This window comes from Scomber scombrus, chromosome 1, assembly GCF_963691925.1.
Source record: "Scomber scombrus chromosome 1, fScoSco1.1, whole genome shotgun sequence".
NCBI lineage: Eukaryota > Metazoa > Chordata > Actinopteri > Scombriformes > Scombridae > Scomber > Scomber scombrus.
Window position 1 is genome coordinate 33,502,472 of NC_084970.1, and position 24,107 is coordinate 33,526,578.

The 24,107-nt window shown below is 38.9% G+C and overlaps 2 protein-coding genes across 2 annotated transcripts in view; one reads left to right on the plus strand and one right to left on the minus strand.

The window, feature by feature from the left end:
- The window catches only part of otog (otogelin), a 70,993-nt gene that overhangs the window by 25,061 nt on the left and 21,825 nt on the right, over positions 1–24,107 (plus strand). The window contains exons 22-34 of the mRNA XM_062434736.1: positions 915–989; positions 1,760–1,803; positions 2,203–2,368; positions 11,538–11,645; positions 12,341–12,479; positions 13,322–13,456; positions 13,559–13,705; positions 14,988–15,107; positions 15,301–15,417; positions 15,785–15,941; positions 16,390–16,416; positions 18,125–18,295; positions 21,439–21,717. Of these exons, the coding sequence (XP_062290720.1) occupies positions 915–989; positions 1,760–1,803; positions 2,203–2,368; positions 11,538–11,645; positions 12,341–12,479; positions 13,322–13,456; positions 13,559–13,705; positions 14,988–15,107; positions 15,301–15,417; positions 15,785–15,941; positions 16,390–16,416; positions 18,125–18,295; positions 21,439–21,717 (1,685 nt within the window). The remainder of the gene's footprint in view (positions 1–914; positions 990–1,759; positions 1,804–2,202; positions 2,369–11,537; positions 11,646–12,340; positions 12,480–13,321; positions 13,457–13,558; positions 13,706–14,987; positions 15,108–15,300; positions 15,418–15,784; positions 15,942–16,389; positions 16,417–18,124; positions 18,296–21,438; positions 21,718–24,107) is intronic.
- The window catches only part of LOC133982893 (V-type proton ATPase subunit d 1), a 155,235-nt gene continuing 148,682 nt past the window's right edge, over positions 17,555–24,107 (minus strand). The window contains exon 9 of the transcript XR_009925360.1: positions 17,555–17,565. The gene's annotated coding sequence lies outside the window, so the exon portion shown is untranslated. The remainder of the gene's footprint in view (positions 17,566–24,107) is intronic.

Here is a 24,107-nt window from a genome sequence, read left to right on the forward strand (position 1 = left end):
TTATTTTGTTGTGTTCAGGACATTTCTGTAGCGTAGCATCACAGTCTCTCTGCTCCGCTCTGCTCTCTGTCTCTGTGTCATGGATTTATAAAGAGCAGCAGGTCTGTGTGTCTGTTGAGCTGAGCTACACACACGCAGAGCAGAAAGCAGTGATGGGATTTAGTAGGCATGCGCTACTGGGATCGCACACACAGTGACACACACAGTGACACACACACTCAGCAGTGAGGCCACATAGCAGACATGAGGAAGAAACGTGAGAGAAACAACAACAACAACAAAAAACACGAGGAAGAGACGTACTGCGGCTGCATTACATACACAAATATCCTATCTTGTGCAGAGATGTGTCTGTGTCTGCCATACATAACTGCCAGGAAAGCATCAGAAAATAGCGTTTTATTTATTTAATTCATGGCTTAGTTCTCACCCGGCGCTTATCACCGTCTTCATTCATTCTCTAGCTCACTCAACCACTGCTGCTCTCTCTCTCTGAGCCAGGGAGAAGGGGCCGACTTTGGATACTGTGTGTTTATACCAACCAACAAATCCTGCATAGTGTATCTTTAAGATGACACAAAGCTCTCTTAAAATAATTAATTAAACAGTAATGAACAAACTAAGCAGCATCTGGTTTACATCAGTAAAAGGCTAATGTGTAATTTTGGACTCGGTAAGACTTTGGTCTTCTAACAAACAGATGCTGCATCTCTCAGATTCATTTTGGCTCTCTCTCTCTCTCTCTCTCTCTCTCTCTCTCTCTCTCTCTCTCTCTCTCTCTCTCTCTCTCTCTCTCTCTCTCTCTCTCTCTCTCTCTCTCTCTCTCTCTCTCTCTCTCTCTCTCTGAGTCACATAATTGCATCAGTGATCTAAGTTGGTCTTGTGTGCGTTTGTTTACTGGTGTGTTTTTCCAGGAGTGAGTGTCCCTGCAGTTTCCTCGGGGCCGATTACGAACCGGGAGATGTGATCATGACATCAGCAGGTGTTCAGTAAGATCCTCCTCTCCATCTCTGTCTTCCTCATTTTAACCCTCAAAACATTCATACATACAAAGGATTTCAGATTGTAGTCATTTCTTTCCCATACTTAAAGATGATGATTAAAGACATGTTTCAGTTACTTTAGGCATCTAAGTTACCGAACAGTTAGAGACAGCAGAGAAAACAACTGGAGGCTGTAATTCACTTAGTTAAGAAAATGAGAAGCTACAATCAGAGCACTGCTAACAGCACAGAGACAAAGCTGTCTACTGGTCAAGTTTCCAGTTCACTGTGGGTCAGATTTCTTCATAAAAAGGCTCCATGGTTACAACCCAGACATGCAGACAAAGCACCCCTCTTTTTTTTAAGCAGCACTTGTTTCAGAATATTAACTGTAAACAAGATAAAATACTTCACTAGTGCTCCCTGTACTGTAGCAGCTAAAATATCTGTAATACCTCACAAATTAAAATGTTTTGATAGTGCAAACAACATCCTGAACATTTTGCTGGTCTGCTCGTTTTACTAGTTGTTTAGGGAAAAAGATAAAGCACAAGAATGGCAGAATGCTAGATAGATGGAATAGTGGAAAAGAAGAAATATTTCTGAATGTGAAATATTTAGAAAGAAATATTTAAAATAAAACGTGAGAAATGAATAGACTGCAATCACACTGGAACTATCTTCAATAGATAATTGCATTATAATTTAATGTGTATTAACCTCTCATGTAATTTCAGTACTTACCTTTGTTGTGTTTCGTCTGTGTTCTCCTGCAGACTCTGTCTAAACGGTAAACTGGTGTCCCAAACATCAGACAGTGGTAAGTCACTTATATCAAAAATGTTTTACATTCTACAAGTTGAGATTCAGCAAGAAGATGCTTTTGTTCTACTTTTCACATTATCTTGAATTTATATTTTATAATAATTATAAAACCCATGTAAGGTCAACGTTAAGCTCCTCCCCCACTCCCACTCTTACACATGGCTCGGTGCATACAAAGAAATAGACGTAACAATATGAAAACTACACTAGTTTTGGAATGATTTTTGTATTTAGTCGACTTTAATTATAATAAGCCTATTGAGCACAAAACATAGGAGGAATGTGAATGGAGCAACACAAAAAGACAGTATTAGATCATCTACTGTTTGTCATGGATACTCAGAGCTGAGCAGCACTCGTCTTCATTGTGATTTCTTTTCTTCTCTTCTTGCAGACAAGTTGTGTCCAGCAGGTCAGCTCTACCAGAACTGCTCCGAGGGAAAGGACGGCCTCCTGCCAGGAAGGGGCGTTGCCTGTGAGCGCACCTGTGAATCTTACCTGCTCAACCTCACCTGCTCCACACATGAGCCCTGCGTGGCCGGATGTACCTGCCCTCCCGGGTGAGTGACGCTTTGCACAAAAAGGAAGTTACTAACATTATATTTAAATCCTTTAAACTGAGATTTTATTTTCCATTTTTGTGCACATATTGTTCCATTGACAAATAGTTCTTAATGTACTCTTAACCCTCCTATTGCCCTCCTGTCGTCAATGCAACTTTTGTCCTGGTTTAATTTGACTGCTTATAAAGCATAAAGATATAAATTATCTCCTAATTCTGTGATAGACCTTTTTAGCCAACTTCATTCCAACTTATTACCACAGGTTTTACACATATTTTTGGAAATGATGGTCAATACGCCTCATTTAAATGAAACAATACCTCATTTTTGAGTTAACGCCTAATTGACCTGAGTGCAACAGGAGGATTAAGTACAGAGGCCTGGCCACACAAGAAAGTTAAACATGGAAATGAATCTGAGCATCTTCACAAAATACTTGGTTGAAGAGGCTCTGTGATGTAATGTTTCGTCTTGGCTGTTTACTAACCCAAGACATTATGTTCTTTGGATTGGATTGCATTGTCATTTCATTCAATTAAGAGTTTAATTTAAGATGAGAAAAATCTCTCTGAGCTAAAGGAGCTTGTGGTTAGTAACGGGACAATATATTCACACAGTTAATTCAACAGACATATTTGCACCATCGGTCTCATAACCGTCTGCAAACTTTTTCTCTTTCCTCTGGTAAATTTTAATTTCAGGAAACAAAATGTGCTGATTTTAGCTGATCTACTTCCTGTACAGCACATCCATACATTTCTTTGTAAGACTTCATCACTTGTCATATTACGTTAGCAATATCAAGCTAAATTTATCACACATTTTCTGTGTGTGTTGCAACGCTCTTTGCTGCCGACTGGCCCCTGAGGACATGGCTCTTTTGGGAGGGGTGACATTTTTATGCCTCAGTTCTTTAGTTTAAAGTGGGGAAATGACAGAAAATGAGGAGAGAGGAAGATGAGGAAAGACATGGCATGATCAGAGATGTATTTGACTCAGAGATGAAGGATTTTGTTACAGAAATACAAACAGCCCCAAACATCTCATAATGTGTCAGTGAATCATCAAATGTTCCTCTGCTGATTGTTTTCTTCTAGCTGGCTCCAGTTGATGTGGTTTGCTGTCAGGTACAAAGGCGTTTAAGTGTATGAAGGTGATTCATAATGATGCTGAGAAAGAGCATGACCTTTTTTTCTTGATAAATAAAGGTTACAAAATGAGTGCGTAGGCTCAGTGAAACCTAAAGCTGTGAGTTCACCAGACTGACTGTGTCACTGACGCTGAGATCAGGAAGAGGTCAGGCTGCAGGCTGGTTAAAGACGCTCAGAAAATGTCACAAGAGTCAGTAATAATCCTCCTCCTCCTCCTCCTCCTCCTCATCCTCCTCCTCCTCTTACTGCTGCAGAAGGATGGCTTTGGGTCAGTGACCAAAAAAATCCCCGTAACTGGTGATGCTGGTCACCACATTCAGCATTATTTATGACCTGTGAAATACATGTAGCCAGAGTCTTTAGTGTTAGTGACCATTGTTTGCTCACTATAAAGTAATAAATCTCACCCCTAAATCACACGTAATAAAATGGCAGACACAATAAACTGTGGGACTATAATGTTTCAGACACAGACTCAAACCACCAAGCATGTGTTATAAAAGAACTATATACTGTGTTTTTTCCAGTGGAGTATTGCTCACTGGGAGCATACGCTGATAGTTTTCAGGCGCCTGAGTTTTTAATCTGAGTATGAGCAGGGGCGCCACCAGGGATTTTTGGGCCCCATGAAAAGATATCACATTGGACCCCACCACCACCAGACATTAGCAACACCAACCACGTGTAATTACTGTAACCACACCTCGACCTGCGAAGGCTTGCCACTCTCTTATAGTCCAATAGTAACTGTACAATATCTACTGACATCGAGCTGAGAAAATAGGAGGCAGGAGACAGGACTTTCATTTAACCCTCCTGTTGTCCTCGAGGAAGGGAGGAAGAAGGGGAAAGGAGGAAGGAAGGGAGGAAGAAGGAAGGAAAAGAGGAAGGAAGGAAGGAAGGGAGGAAGGAAGGAAGGAAGGAAGGAAGGATGGAAGGTAGGAAGAAGGGAGGAAGAAGGGAGGAAATGAGGAAGGAAGGAAGATGGAAGGAAAGGAGGGAGGAAGGAAGGAAGGGAGAAGGAAAGGAAGGAAAGGAAGGAAGGAAGGACGGAGGAAAGAAGGAAGGAATGAAGGTAGGAGGGAGGGATGAAAGAAGGAATGAGGGAGGGAGGGATAAAGAAAAAGAGGAAGGGAGGAAGGAAAGAAAGAAGGACAGAGGAAAGAAGGAAGGGAGGAAGGTAGGGGGAGGAAGGAAAGGAAGGAAGGAAGGAGGGAAGGAGGGAAGGAAAGAAGGAACAGTCAAAACAGACAGGGTCAATTTGACCCGGCATTTTTTTTTTGGCATAAACAAGAAAAGTAAGGCGTTAGTTTTTAAGTAGTAGTTGTACATTTTTCAAGACACGTTGATATTTAGAGTCAATCTGCTGAATTTTGCAAAAAGACAAAAACTCAATACCAGTAAAGAGGTTACAGTTTTGCAATTTAACATCTAACCAGATATTAGCAAGTGCCTATAGATATAAGTATCAATCAATCAATCAATCAATCAATCAATCAATCAATCAATCAATCCAACTTTATTTAAATAGCACAGGCTAGTTCAGTTCAAAGTGCTTTTACAATTAGTTGATTGAAAAGCTGATAATGAGACAAAACAAGTGACAACATAAAGAAAAGTAATGAAAAACAAATTAAAGACAAAAATGCATGCAAAAAATGTTTAGAAAATTTAAATAAAATAAGCAAAAAAAACAAGTAAATAAATAAAATAATTAAATAAATAAGTTAAATGAGAGAGAAAAGAGATGGTTTATTAAACGACTAAAATCTTGGTTAAAATAGATTTAAAAAACAAAATTAAATTAAAATAAAAGCTGGACTAAAAGAAGGTTAAAAAAGAGATTAAATAGAAATAGACAAATAAAATAAGAAAGATTATAATAAGAAGATAAAACTATAAAATGATGATAATGAAACAATGTAAAATAAAGTAGAAAAATAAAAAGATAAAATGTAAAACATCAAAACAAATACAATAAAATAGACTAAAAAGACTATATAGTAGATATATAACGCTAGACTAAACAGTATTTACAGTAGATTGAGTCAAGCATGTTATGTAAAGTAAAATATAAACAAGAAGCAATTATGTGTTTTGTTTTAGGGATGATAGTTTTCTTGTCGTATAATGGTAGCTACATTATTGTAACACAATAATACATTTTTGTACCACTGCAGTGACATATTTATCACTGCATGTTTTTACACAAGTCTTAGATCATCTGTGGGAGACAGAAATCCTTAAAAAGCAGCGGATGAGGTGGCCAGACATCATCAGGTAGATTACAGTCATCTGATCCTTTTAATCCCTTTTGGCTGCTGGCATGAAAGGAAGGTTAAGTGGTTTCATTCTGTGACATCAACCAGAAGTCATCCTGATAACAATATGCACAGGCAGGGGTCAGTTTAAACATGTCAAGGCTTATGACACACGTCTGCACAGATATGATCAATGGACTGCATATATATGGCGCTTTTCTAGTCTACCAACCACTTAAAGCACTTTACAGCACATGCCAACATTCACCCATTCATACACATATTCATACACTGATGGTAGAGCGATCGGGAGCGATAAAGGCAAGGCAGCTTTATTCATATAGTGCATTTAATAGCCAGGGGCAACTCAATGTGCTTTATATAAAACAAACATTTAACAGTAAGAATTGGAAACAAAAAATGCTTTAAAATCATTAATCATTATAGCACTTTTTATCCAAAGCAATACAAATTCATTCTTTCTAAGGCTCATTCACCCACATTGGGAATACTATGGGGTATCTTAATAATAATAATAATAATAATAATAATAATAATAATAATAATAATAATAATGATAACTTTATTTTTATAGCACATTACATACATAAAATGCAGCTCAAATTGCTTTACATTTAGAGCAATAAAACAAGGGCATACGAGTACATCTTGCCCAAGGAACACTTTAACGTTTGGACTGGAGGAGTTCGGGATTGAACCACAGATCTTCTGATTGGTGGACGACCCACTTTACCTCCTGAGCCACAGCTTTCCCCCAATATATCTGACTGACGGTAGATCTACACCTGACTAATACATTTTTCACAGTTGAAAAATAAACTTTCTATTGACCACATTGTTGCTGAATTATCTCAAATATACCTCAACATCTTTGGCATTTCGGTATTTTATTATACTTACCTTCCCAAAGCTGATAAGATAAAATCAGAGAATTAAGACTAAGAAAATTTAACTCCCAAACATACTTACTTACAAACATACCTTACATAATTCATACAAAAACAAGAAACATAATAAGAGCAATGACATAAAAACTAGCACCTAACAAAATAATCAAAACACATTTTAATGAATGATCAGTCCAACAACACATCACCACTTTAAACTCTCTGAATGCAAAAGTGAAAATGTCAAATACATTCTCAACTGAAAGCCTCCTCACGTCAGTCCTGGTCTATAAATAACACCAGTTCTTGTTTTCGGCCTGTTGCTCAACGCAGTGTTTCATCTGACATCATCAAACACACGCTGACAGACAGAAAAGGTTATTCAGGTACAGCGATGATACTACACAGTCATTTTGAACCTGCGTCACTTCTGCAGACTTCACCAGTGTGATTCATTGATTCCTGTTTGCCACGTTAAGCAACATGATCTTTATAATGACATGCACACAGCACACTTTAAATGCAGTCATGGTTTCCGTGTTGTAATAACTCCCTGGAACATGATGGTAGTTTTCAAACTAATTTTGTGTGGATAGAGACACAAAGAGATCTCATTCAGCTGGATGCTCCCACAGCTATGTTAATATGCATAGTGAAAAAAAGCTTGATATAGATAGCATTGTTTGAATGAAACTTAATAAAGCAAAGTATTGACTGTCTTAAGTTGTTCATCCCCAGTGAAGAAGCAAGATCAGTGTAACAAACAATGTGCAATACAAAGCCATTCAGTGTGTCATGTGTTAGGGCCAAGACATCCTTTTATTGGGCTGGTTGTTGGCAAACATGAATTAGGATCATCAATTTCTCTTGGCTGTTCTCTTGTACGTTATATAATGTACAACACTAACAGTTATAAAGCGTTTTGAACCAGACCTCCAGACAGGAGCTGGATCAACCAAAACATGTTAAACATTGGGTATTTGCGTGCATATATGACTAAACTGCAACAGCATATATGTTTAGCTCATGCTGCATTTTGATACTGAACATATGAATAAAGGTTTCAGTGGCAATGCAATGCGCTACAATACCTGCTAGCGGAAACTACAGCAACATTCATGTTATTAATGTTAAATTGAAGCATTGACAGATGGAAGGTAACGGTCTCGAGTTAACACAGAAAAAGTCTGCCATGACTTGAAGCTCAACATGTTTATTGACATTTAAGTGAAACCAGTCTTTCGCCAACCTTAACCAAAGTGTTTTGTTGTCTTAAACTTAACTATACACAGGACCTCAAGATGCAAAGACTAGTCCCTGCTGTCAGAGGCTTGCATCTTGTACATCCACTATCCACCCTGACACCCTTCCTCTGACTTTGGAGTAATATATTAATGAGACATTTCATTTATTTGCAAAAACATTGCCTGTAAACAGAATTATGTTTGCCAGTGAAAATGGAATTGGGAAAACAACGTAGTAATATATAAAACCTAATTTCTAAGAGACAGGGTTGCCTTTAACATCATTCTCTGTGTAGACCTGCAGAGATGTTTACATGTATCTTTCTGAAAACACAATTCTACCCTCACGTTTTACATTGTGTATATAAAAATGTGTGTGTATGCAGATGATTCTTGTGCATATATTAGAGGTGAAATCCATAAAAAAAATAATTAAGTGAACATTAGTAGTATCAGTCATACCTTTGCTATCCTGGGAGGGAAACTGTAATGCAAGATTGTTTTTACATTATGCATTTAGAGAGATACTTTTCTCATGAAACACTTTGTCTGAGCTGTGAGAAATGAATCTATCCAAAGACTTAAAAATGATTGGAAGATAAAAAGCAAAGACCTCAGCTTTGTTTTTGAGCGTTCTGTTTTTCTGCTCATTGCATTTGTTGAACTGCAACAGCATCAGTCACATTTTCAACTTCCTAGTTTTGTATTTTCTAAAGCAGACAGCAAATGATAAGCAGGTGCTCCCTCTGCTGTATTAATAGCTATACTTGGATGATTATCGTGAAAACAGGAAAAAAAAATCCCAACTCAAAGTCATCTGCAAGGTATTCACCAGCAGGACTTAAAAACCTCTAATGGGAAATAATTAGCTGAGGTGCTGACAGAAGAATCCATTGTGTTTCCATTCACAATGGCACACTTTGTTTATGATCAAAATGTCGACCATTCATTCATTCATTCCTCATTCTGTGAAAATTAGCCCAGCTGAACTCATATGAACCTGGACTTTGGGACCATACAGCATACCAGAATTTGGTTCTGGTTACAGTGCTTACATTATGTACGTACAACCATATAAATCTGATGTTTGCCCAGTTTGGAGACACTGGAAATGTTTTGGGTGTGATAGATAAATACAGAGGGAGCAGTATTGAGAAAGAAAAGCACAAGATGCCAAAAACCTTTCAGTTAGTTTTCAGATAGTTGACATCAATGAGCTTGGAGAACATTTAGGGATTTGGGCGATATTCTGTCCTACAACCAAACCAGGGAGTATATCTTGTGTGGTGTTTTATTTAAGAATTGCAGAATTAGAAAAAATGGTGAAAGGAAACTTCAGGAAAACTTAAACTGAGAACATATTTACAGTATGTCATCCTTAACATGACCAGAGTTCAAAGGTTGATTTGTGCCCAACTTGCTTCCAGGTCTGGAAACCTTATATTACAGAGATAAATAGGAAAAGGCTGAAAATGAAAAGCATTTTATATTTTAATGTGAACTATATCATGATTTAAGATATTATTATATACAATGTCATCTGATTTGTATGTGATGAGTACAGGCTTCTATATGCGTTTTCCAGTAATTGATTTTATTAGACAGAAGTGGGGTTACCAGCCCTCTGTAGCTCCTCATCTCTGCTGGAGGCTAGCAGCTCCAGGCTACATAAGCAACTACTAGCATAACACACCCACATCTCTGTGACTGAACTGTTGGCGATTGAGTTGCCTTGTGGTTAACCGACTGTTTAACTCCAGGGTTTGACAAGGAACAGGAATGCATGGAAAAAAACACAATATTTCATCCTCTCTTTCTCATTTTTGTTGGTAGCTTGTCCTTGTCATTTTATGTTTTCTAGTCTGTTTTCTTTTGGTTTGTGGGTGTACCTACTCTACATCGACTGTGTGTTGGGCTGACTCTGTTGTTTGAGTGAATTATTATGTTCAAATCGAAACAGGTAGAGCCAGGACACCTGCCTCGCTTCCTGCAGAAGTCCTCACTTTTTTCCTCATTATAGGTGATTATTTCTACAGAATGTTACTGATATTTGATCAGTTATACATTCAAAGCTATGTGACCTGCTTATTAGCCTGTACAATGATTTCTGAGCAGGTGTACAATACCTGGCACAGGTCAGGATGTATCTCTCACTGCAGGCAACCCACTGCACCGTCTGGTTCACCAGTTGCAACACTATGCAACTACATCTTCGTCCGGCAGTTTTACATCGTCAGATAGAATTAAACTCAAAATGAGTGCTATGTTAACGAGGATTTATTCATAATGTGCACGTAGGTCAGGAGAATGAATGATTTTAGCATCTTTGATCAGAGTAATTGATACAGCAGCTTGGCGGAAGGATAAAGGAAGCTGTTAACACAGTTTTATCTGGGGTGTAACTCTACTCAGATGAACCTGAGGTTTGTGGCGGGACCATTCAGTATGTCACTTCATTGTCTGCAGCCTCGCCAGTGGATATAGCTCAACCCTGGATATTACAAGATACTTATCAGCTTCGTCTCGCAGAGTGGAAAGCAAATGACGGGATCCACACAAAGACTGTTTCTCTCTCTATCTCTGAGAATCCTAATTGTCTGGTTTTCTCATGTAGCTTACGAGTGTTACTGCTTTTCATCCACGGTCGCCCACCCACCCCCGAAACTCTTTCTCTCTGTCGTATTCCTGGCAGCGCTCCGCTGTGGAAGCTAACCTGCCTTGGCTCTGCCTCTGTCGTCCTCTTGGCACAGGACAAGCCTCATATCTTGGTTAGAAATGAACACAGAAGCTTCAAATGATGATTATGTTACAACTTGATTGCATCCTGGTACACCACAGTTCTTGAATAATAACATCCATCACTCCAAATTAGACTCTACTGAGTTATGGGGCTCTGTCATTGGCCCATTGATGATTTAAATCAACAACTCATCCAGGTATATTCTCACTCTGATTGGCCTTACTTCTTAGATCTGCAGGTGGTCATCTTTGGTTTGTGAGAACTTCAGCTTAAATTTCTGAGAGGTCCCTGTACCTGAATGTTTGTTGGTTGTGATTGTTCCTGAGATTACTCCTATGAGCAGTTTTAGACCTCTCATGTCTTTGAAAATGGTCTGGTTAGGTTCAACTCTACTACCAAAGATAAGGAAAATCTGAAGAAGATAGTTGGTAGGAGATGGGATGTGAACTCATGTCATAATCACACACTAGACCACCTCCATAAGAGGTTTTTGCAGCCACATAAAAAACATCAGGCTACTGAGGACATTACTTGCAAGAAACCGCAAGTAACATACAGTACCAGGTTATTTAAATTATTTGAGCAAGTAACCAATTTAGTCTTTTGATATGTTTGGTATGTTAGTCTGTTGATATATTGTTACTCATTTTGGAGGTGCATTTTGTTGAAATGTTCTTAAAGTTTAAGAGTATTTCTTCAATAAATGGTTTGCAGCATTTTGCAGCAGTCTTTGAGGACCTCCTGAATGAAAGAGCCACAGTTTTAACTCAAGAAAATTTTTTTGAGCATCCATTTTTATTATCAGTAAGTACAGAGTTTTTAAAACGTTTTGTCCTTAACAAAATCTGTGTTTGTCCCCCAGCTTGCTGAAACATGGAGATGAATGCTTTGAACCTGCAGCCTGCCCCTGTCTGTGGAAAGGAAAGGAGTACTACCCCGGCGACAGAGTCTCCTCCCCCTGCCACCAGTGGTAGGTTCACATGTTTTTTGGAGATCCAGCATCTGATATTCCACGTCAAAAATCACATCAAGCTTTTATAGAAAACTTTAAGTTGAATGTCTGGTGTTTCCATATGCTAAGGGTGCTGTATGTATTCATTTTTCTTCCTTACTTCGGTGGGTCTTCATCAAGTTTTCCATGGCGCACAAATTTGTATTTCCCTCAACAAGCATCCTCCAACAATATCTGTCAGAATTAAGAGAAATCTCCAACAATGTCGCTAATTTATCAAAGTCAGATTTTGCCTGAAAGCGATGAATCCTGAGATTGTCAGAGCAGCGAAAGTGGCCACCTGATATCCATAATTCTCTGTTATCACGGGGCAGAAAAAGGCCTGGAAAACAGAGCGGGCCCTTGTATGACTCTTTGATTCCCTCGGCTTCTGGCTGTTCATCACTGGTGAAAGGAAACACTCTCCCAGTGATCTCAGTCTTTCTCCCATCCTTCCATTTCTTCTTCAAGCCATAGCCAGGGAAGAAGATGTAGATGACAGCCTAATAGTGCAATGAGCGGTGATTCAACCTTTGACAATTAACTGACCACTTTTCTGCCTGCTGTAAACCCGAGGCTCTCCACAAAAGGAGGCCATTAGACGTGAAAAACTGTCCTTGCACTAAGTGGGAACAAGTTGATGCTGAATCACTGAAGCTTCGCTGTCTTTGTAGTGTTTGCCAACACGGGACGTTCCAGTGTGTGTTTCATCCCTGTCCATCCATGTGCACGGCTTACGGTGATCGCCACTACAGGACGTTTGATGGCCTCCTCTTTGACTACGTTGGTGCATGCAAAGTCTATCTTATAAAGGTACTGGCAATGTTTATTTGTGGTAAAAGCAAAACTGTGGTTTATCATACTTCAGACAAAGAGAGTGAAGGGGATACAGACATCTCAAAAAAACATAGTTATAAATAGTATATTCCTTTTCTGTAAAGTCTGTTAGATGCCATTAGATTCTACACTCCGCACCTTTAAGGCAGTTTTAGATTTGGGTTTTTTTCACAGCATTTTCTAGTTAGCATTGTCCTCTTATGACAATGACAGCTCATACAATGATTGTGGTAATAAAGTGTAGAGAAACATAACACACTGAAAGCAATGCCTCTTGAGTTCCTTTAAATGGAAATTCTGGTATTTTACAACCTGGACTGTATTTTCCCATCATTTTGGGTCTAAGTGACAAAAGGGAACGGACATTTTTGGAATTGGACCTGTATTGATCACGGGTGCTGCAATGTGATCCCTAGGGGCAATTGCACCCATCAAAATACATCCACCAGAAGTGCTTGTTTTTGGCCCTGACTGGCTCAGATTGTTATTATAAGTGTCAGAAACACAGAAGTAAACGCAACTGTAGCAGCAACTTTTAAATGCATTTCTGCTCAAAATGACTGTGTGGACATACTGTAGATCACTTACATTTTAAATGCATTATGAAGGGATCTTGTAATGGTCAGTATGAACAGGAGGAATGATTACAGAGAGGAGAACCTCCTGCAGTGTTCATATGGACACGTGACTGTTGTTTTAAGACACACTTGAAAAATTGTGAACCTATCCTTTAAGTCATATTAGATTCAGTATCAACAGCGATTCTCAGCTTTTCAGACTTCTGTAGTCCCTGTGAACATGTTTTCTCTCCTCCACAGAGCAGCGCTGATGTGATGCTAAGTGTAACAGCTGAGAACGTCGACTGTTTCGACAGTGGAGTCATCTGCAGGAAATCACTGCTGATCAACATAGGAAGATCCGTCATAGCATTCGATGATGACACCGGGAAGCCAGTAAGAGTCACTTTTCAATAGGTTCTCTAGATTTGCTAAATAATCATACCAGCACTACATAGTCCTTTAAAACTAATATTGAAATTATTCTCTCCCATGCAGAACCCTTCCAGTGTAATTGACAGGAAACAGAAGATGTTCATCTGGCCTGCTGGATACTTCACAGTGGTTCATTTCCCCGAGGAAGACGTCACCGTCCTCTGGGACCGTAAGACCACCATCCACATCCAGGTTGGACCGCGCTGGCAGGTAGGATTATTGTTCACTGCCTTTATCTGACTGAACTGTGCAGGAGTGTAATGTTACGTTAAGTTTAATTGTTTGTGCTGTTTTTGTAAGCATAAAAGAAAAATGTACACAATCAAAAAACATGTTTCTTCAGATTAAAACTACCTGGAGGATGTATAATATTTTAAGTTTGGCTTAAAAAACAACAATTGACAAAACAATCTCAACTCAAGCTCCTCTTACACACTTGTATTGGAGCTTTCGACCATATCTATTCCTTATATTATCATAGAACTGTAGATGTTCAAACTTTACATTGTTCTGAGCACTTTGAAGACTTATAAAACATTTTCACCTGCTATTATGAACATGCAATCTGTTTCTGAAGAAATGTATCTGGAGCACATTTGGAGGCACTCTCTCTCACATTGTGATGAGATCTCAGTCAGGTGTAAATGTAATCTGTACACTGTGACTACATTCATTAAAAAAGTGTGCCAGCAAGTTGAAAGGTCACCTAGCTCCAACTTGTCCTGTTAGTTAGAGCGAGCATGGCAAAAGCTACAAGTTGTAGTGAAGTCTTTCCTTATAAAAAATGAATGACGCCAATCCACAGCACTGCTTTCACTGACATGGGATACACCACATGTGTTGATGTCCTCCTACCTAATTTGCATATTGAAATCCAATCATAAATTGGACACAACTGGGAAAACTGGAACACATTTTAATACCAGCTTTAAATGCAAAGACCCATAAATCACACATTGTTATCTAGATATTGTATCTAGATACAGATCGCATTTTGATAAAAGGTGTAAATGAGACCCTGACTTAAAAGTTGAGCCTGAGTTAATTCTTGATCTGTTGAACCCATAACTATATTTACTGATGAAGACCTTTATATGGTTGAAATCTATGTGATAAGCAAGTAAGCTGAGCTGAGACTGTTTTGTTAGATATTTAAAGTGATTTGATGTTTGCTGAAAACTGAAGACTTTAGTCACACAGGCATTCATAACATGTTAAAGCAAACGTGTTTCATTATTTCTTCCTCGCTCACCGAATGGGGTGCTAAGATGTAATGAACTCAGTTCTGCCACTGCTGGTCAGATGCTGTATTTCAACAACAGTAATAGACAAGCACGGACTGCTGTACACATATACTCTGTTCATTTACACTCAAAGCAGAATAAGCCCCAAACAGACATTTTAAGCAGATATAACATTTAAGATATTAAGAGGATTTTGATGTATATGAGAAAAGATCAGGCTGAAGTGGGATGTTGGTGATTTTTTTCAGGGAAAGCTGAGCGGACTGTGTGGGAACTTTGACCTGAAGACGGTGAATGAGATGCGGACACCCGACAACATCGACTCCCCGACTCCACAGGAGTTTGGAAACAGCTGGACTGCAACAGAGGTGAGTGAAGCAACATCTGTATCATCATTATCAACCCTGAGAAGCCTTTTAATTAGTCAGTTATCTTAAAAAACTGATTACAGTATTTTGATGTGTTTGTTTTCAACACATTCATCCTTTCATAATTCATTACACAAGCCTTGACCCTTAACCTGCAATAATTGAATACATCTGTTTGTGTTTGTGTGCTCAGTGTGTGAACAGTCCAGATATCAGACACCCCTGCAGTCTCAGTCCACTCAGAGAGCCTTTTGCAAAGCGGCAGTGTGCTGTGCTGCTCAGTGAAGTCTTCCAGGCCTGCCACCCAGTGGTGAGTAACGGTACAACAACTCTGCTCAGTCCTGCAGCTTGTGTCAATCTGCTGATTTCAAATAGATTGTCTTTAAAGTTAATTAATTACTTTTAACCAAATATAACCCGGAGTTATGTTTTTTGTACTTCATAAAGGACAACAGTTTAAGATGATTCATATTTTAGGTAAATGAAATGAGCCCATAGATAAATAAATAGATAATATCAAGAAAATAAATTAGATGGATTTTTGTTGAAGTATTACTTTGAATGTTTTTTGTGACTCTTTCTTTTGACTCTTGAGGTTTGCATACGATGGAGAACTTTTATACAAAATGTTGTTTTATTCTTAGTGAATGCTTAAAAGTGTTTTCTTTTTCTTTCAGGTGGATGTTACCTGGTTCTACATGAACTGCTTGGCGGACACGTGCGCCTGCAGCCGAGGAGGCGACTGTGAGTGTTTCTGCACCAGCGTGGCAGCGTACGCCCAGCGCTGCTGCCACCAGGGCGTTCCTGTCGACTGGCGGACCCCGTCTCTGTGTCGTAAGTCAGAATGCAGGGAGTAAAAAACCTACATTATTTCTATTTCAAGCATTATCCCAGAGCTCAATAGCTTTTGAAATTTTTCAAAAATAAATTGGTATCTCATTTGATGACTAATGAATTCTTGATGATGTCGTCTTCTTTCCTGTCTTTCCTTTTCTATATGTATTTCTCTTTCTTTTTTCTTTTTATATGACTTTTCTCTGCTGGTCAGTGAACATTTCTGTTTCTGTATTTGACTCTGTTTTGCTAAATCACATTTTATATATCAGTTTAGTTTTTGTTTTGTTTTTTCTTCTTTTTTAGGTTGTGGAAAGATCCACTGAATAAGCCTGTGGCTAGAAAGTGGCACCAATTTGTCTTGAATTTGAAGCATTTTGTAACATCTATGACTACTATTACTGTTATTATTAACTATCTTTCTTCATGTCTCTCCTTCTCTCTGCAGCCTATGACTGTGAATTCTACAACAAAGGTATGACATTTTCTACACTGACCTAAAAGCTACAAGACAAACTACATCACACAAACACTTACATCATAACTTACTGAGTTTGATGTAGAAATGATGTGCACAACATTATCCAGGTTTCCAAGGGACTGATAAAATATCCTGAGCTGAGTGTTGATGTGATGTCAGAGTGATTTTTTTTATAAATAAAAACATTAACAGGATATTTTTCCTGCATGCATGAATTAAAACCACCATGAGATACAGCACTGGTACAGAACATTTGAACAACTTTAAATCATAAATTAGACTCTATCATCTGTGATCAGTCAATGGGTTGTTATTGTTTACGTTAGTTATTAGTGTGAGTAGTTAAAGGACTTAGTTATAAAGTTATAGGAGTGTGTTCAACTCCAAGTTCGCAACTGGACACATTTGGACTCACGTTTAGACTCATGTTTCACGATTACTGAAATTTAAAGGATGATACTAGTGTTTTTACAAGTTTAAGCTACTTACCTGGATGTTTATGTTCTGTCCCTCCAGTCAATGGTTTTGAATTAAAATGCATTATCTGGTAATTGTGTGGCATAGTGTGTCTTTTAAGTGCAGATTAATTTAACTATTCACTACCCCATGACAGACGCAGACACATAATATTGAAGCAAAGTGAAAAATTAAACGAAAGACTCAATCGAGGCTTCTGAAGTAAAGACTCACATAAGACTGGGAAGTAGTACATCATTGCAAGTTTCAAAGAATAAATGAACTTCAGTCAGGAACACTCTCGTCATAAATCAAACCATTTATTGCAACAAATGGAAATACAGTTTTACTTGGCACTGAAGGCTCCGCTCTAAGATGCTCGCTAGATTAGCCAGCAGCATGCTCAGCTAAAACAGGGAGCGCAATACAAAACCCCCTGTGGAGTGTGGCGAAGCAAGATATGAATTTCAGGTTGACCCTTGAGTCATGAAGCCAGAAAGGTGGAGGTTGGGCTGGTGGAGGCAAGCTTTGCCAGCAGCAGGAGCAGCATGAGCAACAGTTGGTGTAGTAAGATCAGTGTAGGTGGGAGTCATATTTAATGGGACCTCCTTGCTGTGAGAATAGCTGTGATTGATGTGTGACTGATAAGTTGTGCTGATTCAATCAACGGCTGTCAGCTGATTACAGCTGGGGCGTATGACTTCTGTGTCCTGCATGAACTAATGTTGTAGTAGTGTTGCTTCATTTATATAACATATTCATTTGTTCTTTACGACTCTCACTTCCCCTTCTGTAACAACTTTAGATTTGCAGTCATCGTGCATCAGATGTATTACAAAAAAAAACTTTCCCAAATCTTTCACAATTGACAACAACACACATTTTGCTTATACAACATAAAGCACATGACTGATGACACATCCACATAAGACAAAACAAGTTGATTCTTGTTTAAAAAGGTCATAGATAATCAAATCTGTGATGAAATGAATGGTGTGGATTAAATGTCTCAAGTTTTAAGAGTCTGCTAATTGATTTTCATATGATACGTGACATGGACGGAAACTAGTAGCTGCTTGTAATTCCAGGAAAAAATACATCCAAAAAATTCTGAACTGAGTGATATGGTTTACACGATGCTCAGCTGTGATGTGAAGTATGTGTGATTTGTTGCATATGAGTTGAAACTGCATCACTACTCTGTAATAATAATCCCTGCTGCACTAACATGACCTCCTGTCTGCAGTTCTTGGTAAAGGCCCCTTCAGGCTGATCCCCTTCAGGGATCGGACGTCGCTGTTGGCAGCCACCAGGTCCAGCGGCTCCGTTTTCGTGCAGCGGGGAAACCTCAGCACCGCAGCTGGATCCCTCTCGCAGTTCATGATGACGCCGGGCCTCAGCAGAGCCCGACCTCACGGTGAGTTTGTTTTATTCAGACTGCAGGATTCAACTTAATTTACAGAGCAAGATTCATTTCAATACAAGAACTGACTCTGAGATTATTTATTTCCTTTCTGCAGCACTTTACCTCCTCTCTCTGCAACCTTTTCCTACACGTTTTTCAGCTGCCAGAAGAAGTTTTATCTGATAATTCGATTATGTAAAAAACAGTGCAAAAAATTGTCCATAAAAGTCTTGTTTTGTATATTTTGTAAGTTTCATATTGTTTTCATAAACAGGTGCACCTTAACATAACTATAGGCACTGGGAATACAGATATTTTGGAGGGTGACGTTGGCCAATCTTTCTTTAGTCTATCTGCACAGCTGACCACAGTCTACTTTTAACAAAGGAAAGTTAAGAGAAAGATCGCTCTCTGCTTACATTGGTGACAGAAATAGTACGAGAAAGGCGTGTAGCTATGTTGAACCAAGAGTTCGAGCTGTTCAACTGTCAATTTGTTCACTTCAAACTCCCAAAATTGAATCACTCCTGCTACAAAGTCCTCCTCCAAGTCCATGTGATATTTCTGTTGTCCATTTTGATGTCTTTAATTTGATAACAAAAACGCATCGAGCTGGATGACAACTTTTGATGCTGCTTGGTACCACCCCGCCACATTCAAACACGACGTACATAATGACATAAATGGTGTTTTTACAAAGAGTTTAAAGCACAGCTAGAGGAATAACTCCTCACGATGTCTGCTCCTGCATCAAAGGTAACTTTTATTCTCCTACATCAGGTGTTTGTTTGTTTGTTTTTTAAGCTTATATTTCATGAGGCTCCAAGTCCTCAGTCGAAGGCCCAGGGGGTCGTGGCTTAAGCATCAGTAAGCCTGTGCATTAAGGCACCGTAGACAGTAAATGGCCTTTGAAAATTCATCAATGTACCTAAGCTCTCTCCCTGACATCATTAACACATCCTCTGGGAGACCATGCAGCAACTGTACTGAAGAAAGATTTTATTTCTTGATTGACAAGATCAGTAAAAAAAGGAGTAAAGAAACTATTTTTTAAAACCCCAAACATGACATTTATTGATTCTTTCAATAACTACAGATCAAGAAAACCTTTGTATCACAAGAGTTTAACAATTTTCAAAGGACCTCATTCTTGTAGTAGTAATATTTCCCTTTATATTTATATTTATATTTATCAGAGATTACGTTATTTCTGTACTGTGAAGAATTTATTTACTAGATAAGGTCCACATGGAAACAAAACACTAGATGCAACAGATAATTGAGAGTGCATATTTAAATGGAGCAGTGTGCAGGAATTTACTCAAACAAGACCTTAGCAATCAATCCCTGAATTTGATGTCTGGGCTAGTGTGGGAACCCTGTGGTTAGTCGAGAAGCTTTATAGTTTTATTTTACACTCATTTAGTGTCACTGTAGAAAAAAGAAGTGTCTGCATTACTAATGGAGGATACAGTAGATCAGTGCAGTGAAAGAGAATGTCTGTAGTGGACTTTGGGAAAGTTTGATGGTTGTGTAGATACCGCAGTGATATGTTTTCCTGTCAGCAGAATACAGGAGGCTGCTGACTGAAAAAGAGTCACACAAGAGTCAAAAGTATCTTGTCTCCCACACAACTTTACTGTATTCCAGCTGGACTGTGAGAAATCAGTATCTTACTTAAGGAATCTCTTTAACCACAAGGCATCATACCTTAATGACAAAATAGGCTGTTTCCTTCTACAATGAATGTTTCAAAAACACTTAATATCAGTGTTTTCTGATCTTCCACCTCTATGGAAAAGGTATGGTTAACTAACTTAAACGTACTTACTTATTAAAGGTTGAAGAAAGATTCAGTATTGATTTGTAGGAGATAGGGTGAGAAGTGTGTTCTCCAGTGTCATACTCATGCATTTTGTACACCAAACATCTCATCTGACCTTCTCCCTGAGAAATTTAGTTGGTACGACAACATTACGCTTTTATAATTGCAACTAAGAGAGGATACACATTATTCCCATGATTGCAAGAGGTAAGTTGAAGAAAACTCAATGTGGGGGATGTTTTAATTGATTTTGGGCCACTTGAAGGCAGTGAAAAAAGCTGAAAACACCAATACGTAAATCCAGCAGACATGGAGTTACATTGTTTTGGTCTGATACAACTCCTGAGAAAATGATGTGGTCTTTCAGCTGGTGGCTCTCCAGCTGGTCGTGAACTTTTGTCTGTCTGCTGTTGTGTCCGTCGGTGCTCCGCAGGTAATGCACAGCAGATTTATTCCCTGAAAACAGCTGCCTGCTTTGGCTTGAAAAAAGGCAGTGAGACTGAACCAAAAATAGAGAGCTGAAAGACACTAAAACCCTCCATAGAGCTGAGGGGAACTGCAGTACCAGGTGATAATAATCTGTGGGTTCATCACTGCAAATCTTTATTTGATCTGGACCTCAGTAGTGAAGTGTATAATAAGGAATTATTCGCTTGATATAATGTTCATGAGGATTTTTAAAAATGCCATTTTAGCAATGATGATTTCCATATTTCCATAATTGTTACAGAGCTGCAGTCCTGTGAAAAAAACAAACATTTTTGTCTCATCGACTGTATGTCGTAGAGGTCAGTCAATATTGAAGTCATTGAAAAAAACTTGATGTCCAGGTAATTTCCACCAAATATCAGGCATGTACATCCATCTCCTCATTGCATCATATAGTGGACTCACTCTGTTCCCTTCCTGTTCGATGCTTTCCTTCTTTTCTGCTCCGACTCAAAGTCAGCCTGCCGCCGTTCTCCTCTTCCACTGTTTCCTCTGCCTTTGACAGTGTTTGGAATGATTTGTGCTTCCCAGTGAAAACATTGATGGAGGAGATGGACGGTGGGGTACAGGGATCAGATTGCCAAATGCTAATTTAGCAACCTGAGCTACAAGTTGAGGTGAAGGCTGGTGAGCGAGCCAAGCCTGGAACAAGCTGGTCGGTTTAGTGTGTCTGAGCTGCGATATCTGCTGCAATCTGGCTGCTTCTCAAAATTAATTTGAATGCACCATTTTCATTCAAATTAAATTAATCTGGGAACTCTATGGGGTGTCCACTAATCCGAGGGTTGATGCATGGGTGAATGATAATGAACTATTAATCATTTTGTTTTCATCTTCACAGACACATCACGGGTTTCCTTTGAGGCCGCAGACAGACCCAACTACTTCCTGTATGCAAGCCCCAGTGGTCAGGTCAGGCTGGCCAAGTGGGAGGAGAGTGAGGCATTCTGGGACGGGGCCACCTTCGTGCTCCACAAGGACACCTGGATCCCCGGCTTCGACTCACTGGAGTCTCACGCCAAGCCCGGCTTCTTCGTGCATGCCACCCTGCCCCGCTTCCACCTGCTCAAATACAGACACAGCGACGGCTTCCGCAAAGCCACTCTGTTCAGACTGACAGGTCAGCAACACTGATATGACCCATGTGCAGTAAACACATCACACACTGTTGTTACTGCCCTCACACTGAAAGACGCACTGTGTCTCCAGCACTGAAAGCAACAGAAAGATTGTATTGCCATGATGGTGGGACGGCCAGTCGTACCTAAAAAACAGATTCAACAGATTAAAGAGATTAAAGAGATTAAAAATGGATTTAAATCAACTTTGAAATTGACTGAAAACATTCAGCCTTTCCCAATATATTTTTATTTAGCCTCAGTAGGAACTGTCAACTTCTTATGCAGAAATATTTTTGTAATTGCTCAGACTAACACTGAGACAATACAGAAGATAGAAAACTATGAGGCCAAAAAAAACATGAGAAAATCACATAATCACAAAATCAAGATTGGGTGATTTAAGACGAGAGAGGGAGGAAAATTCATGTGACTTGGATCTTATTTTATTCTATTTTTTTTCCTCCATTCCCATCAGTAATCATGATAGTGTAATCATCAGGTTAATAGCTAAGACATACAGTATCATCATTTAGCTAAAACTGTGCCATAGTCAGTATGTTACAACAACCTCTAACCTCAGTTATTACACTTTGATCGTTCATAGATTTTTCTCTTGCATTTCTCATTAAAATAAGTCATAAATTTGTTAAAGTCAAGTCATTTTTTATTTATATACTCTAATCCAATATCACAAATCACAAACTTGCCTCAGAGGCCTTTACAGTCTGCACTGCAGCACACAACACCCTCTATCATTAGACCCTCAATTTGAATAAGGAAAAGGTCCATAAAAACTTCCTTTAACAGGGAAAAGAAGGGAAGAAACCTCAGGAGGAGTAACAGAGGAGGGATCCATCTTCCAGGACAGACATGCATGCAATAGATTTCATATGTCCAGATTACACTACAGAGCAGAATTACAGTATGGAAGTTTGATAGCATACGTAAATGAAGACTCTGTTCAAGTTATCATTAAAGGAGAGCTATTATGCTTATTTTCAGTCATATATGTAATGTTACAATGTTGAATGTTCATGATTAAAGTGTCAAATAATGAAGTAAAATTGGCTATTAGAGACAGAGGCTGAATTGAGAGGCTTCATATAGGGCCAGTATGAGATGAATAAGTTGTTTTTTAACTGTAAATCATGCAAAACTACTCTTATGGTTACCCAGAATAGAAATATAGAGCTGTAAATTAGTACAATACGCCCCCTTTAAGAGAAAATGTATACAATTGTTTTCTTTTTCTTTGATAAACTCAATGTTCATCTGTAACACAGTTTATTAAAGCAGGAGAGCTGAAGTAAAGCTGGAGTTTTACCTGATGAGAATTGAGATATTGTCAGTAAAAAAGCCATGTTGAAGCATTTCCACGTTTTTGCGGTTTGACACTTTATTTTTAACCTCACTCAGCCATCAATGAGTATCCAGGAGGTTCAGCTGGTCGTCAGCGCTCCTCTGCAGGGTCAGAGGTCAGCATTTGTCTGCCTGCATACTCAGCTCAGAGAGCAGCGTGGCTGATCACTGCTGCTAAAAATACAGCAGCATTTGTTTTAGATGATGGAAAAGGCGGCGCAGCGAATAGCAGATTGAATTTCCTGCTGACAGCAGTGAATGCTGTTCACGTTCAGAGCAGGAGACTGGATACGTTAGACAAACACTAATGGCTTTCTATATTCATCACATTACTGGACTATGAAAACATTTATGGACCATTCTTAGCCAGTCTATATTTGTAATGTTATACACTTGTTGTTTAACCACATCAAATTTTCCTGCCATCAAAGTGATTTTTCTGCTTACTGTATGAGCGGTTTCATAAGGTGTATAATAAGTGTTGACAATGCTGCAACCCACAATACTTAATTCAAAATTCCTTCCTAGTATCCAAAGTTTCCAAAGATACCAGATATTTAAGGGTGAATAAAGGTGAAATGGGGATGAATTGATGCATGTAACAGAACAGTTTCCATGTGATGTATTAATACAACCATTAAAACGTCATGAGAAGGATTCACCTATTTAATCAATCCATTAATCATTCAGTCAATCTTTATATAGCGCCAAATCACATCAAAAGTTATCTCAAGGCACTTTTCATATAGAGTACGTCTAGATAGTACGCTTTATTTCAACTTAAAGAGACCCAATATTCCCCCATGAGCAGCACTTGGTGACACCAGCGAGGAAAAACTCCCCTTTACTGGGAAGAAACTCATGCAGAAGTGGGGTCTGGATGGGCGGCCCTCTGCCATGACTGATTGCGGTTGAGAGAGACAGAAGGAAGGAGAGAGAGAGAAAGAGAGAGAGAGGGGAGATGGAGATCAGATGAAATATGTAACATATATTTCAGTATCATGTGGTATTATGCTTCTTGGTGCAGAGC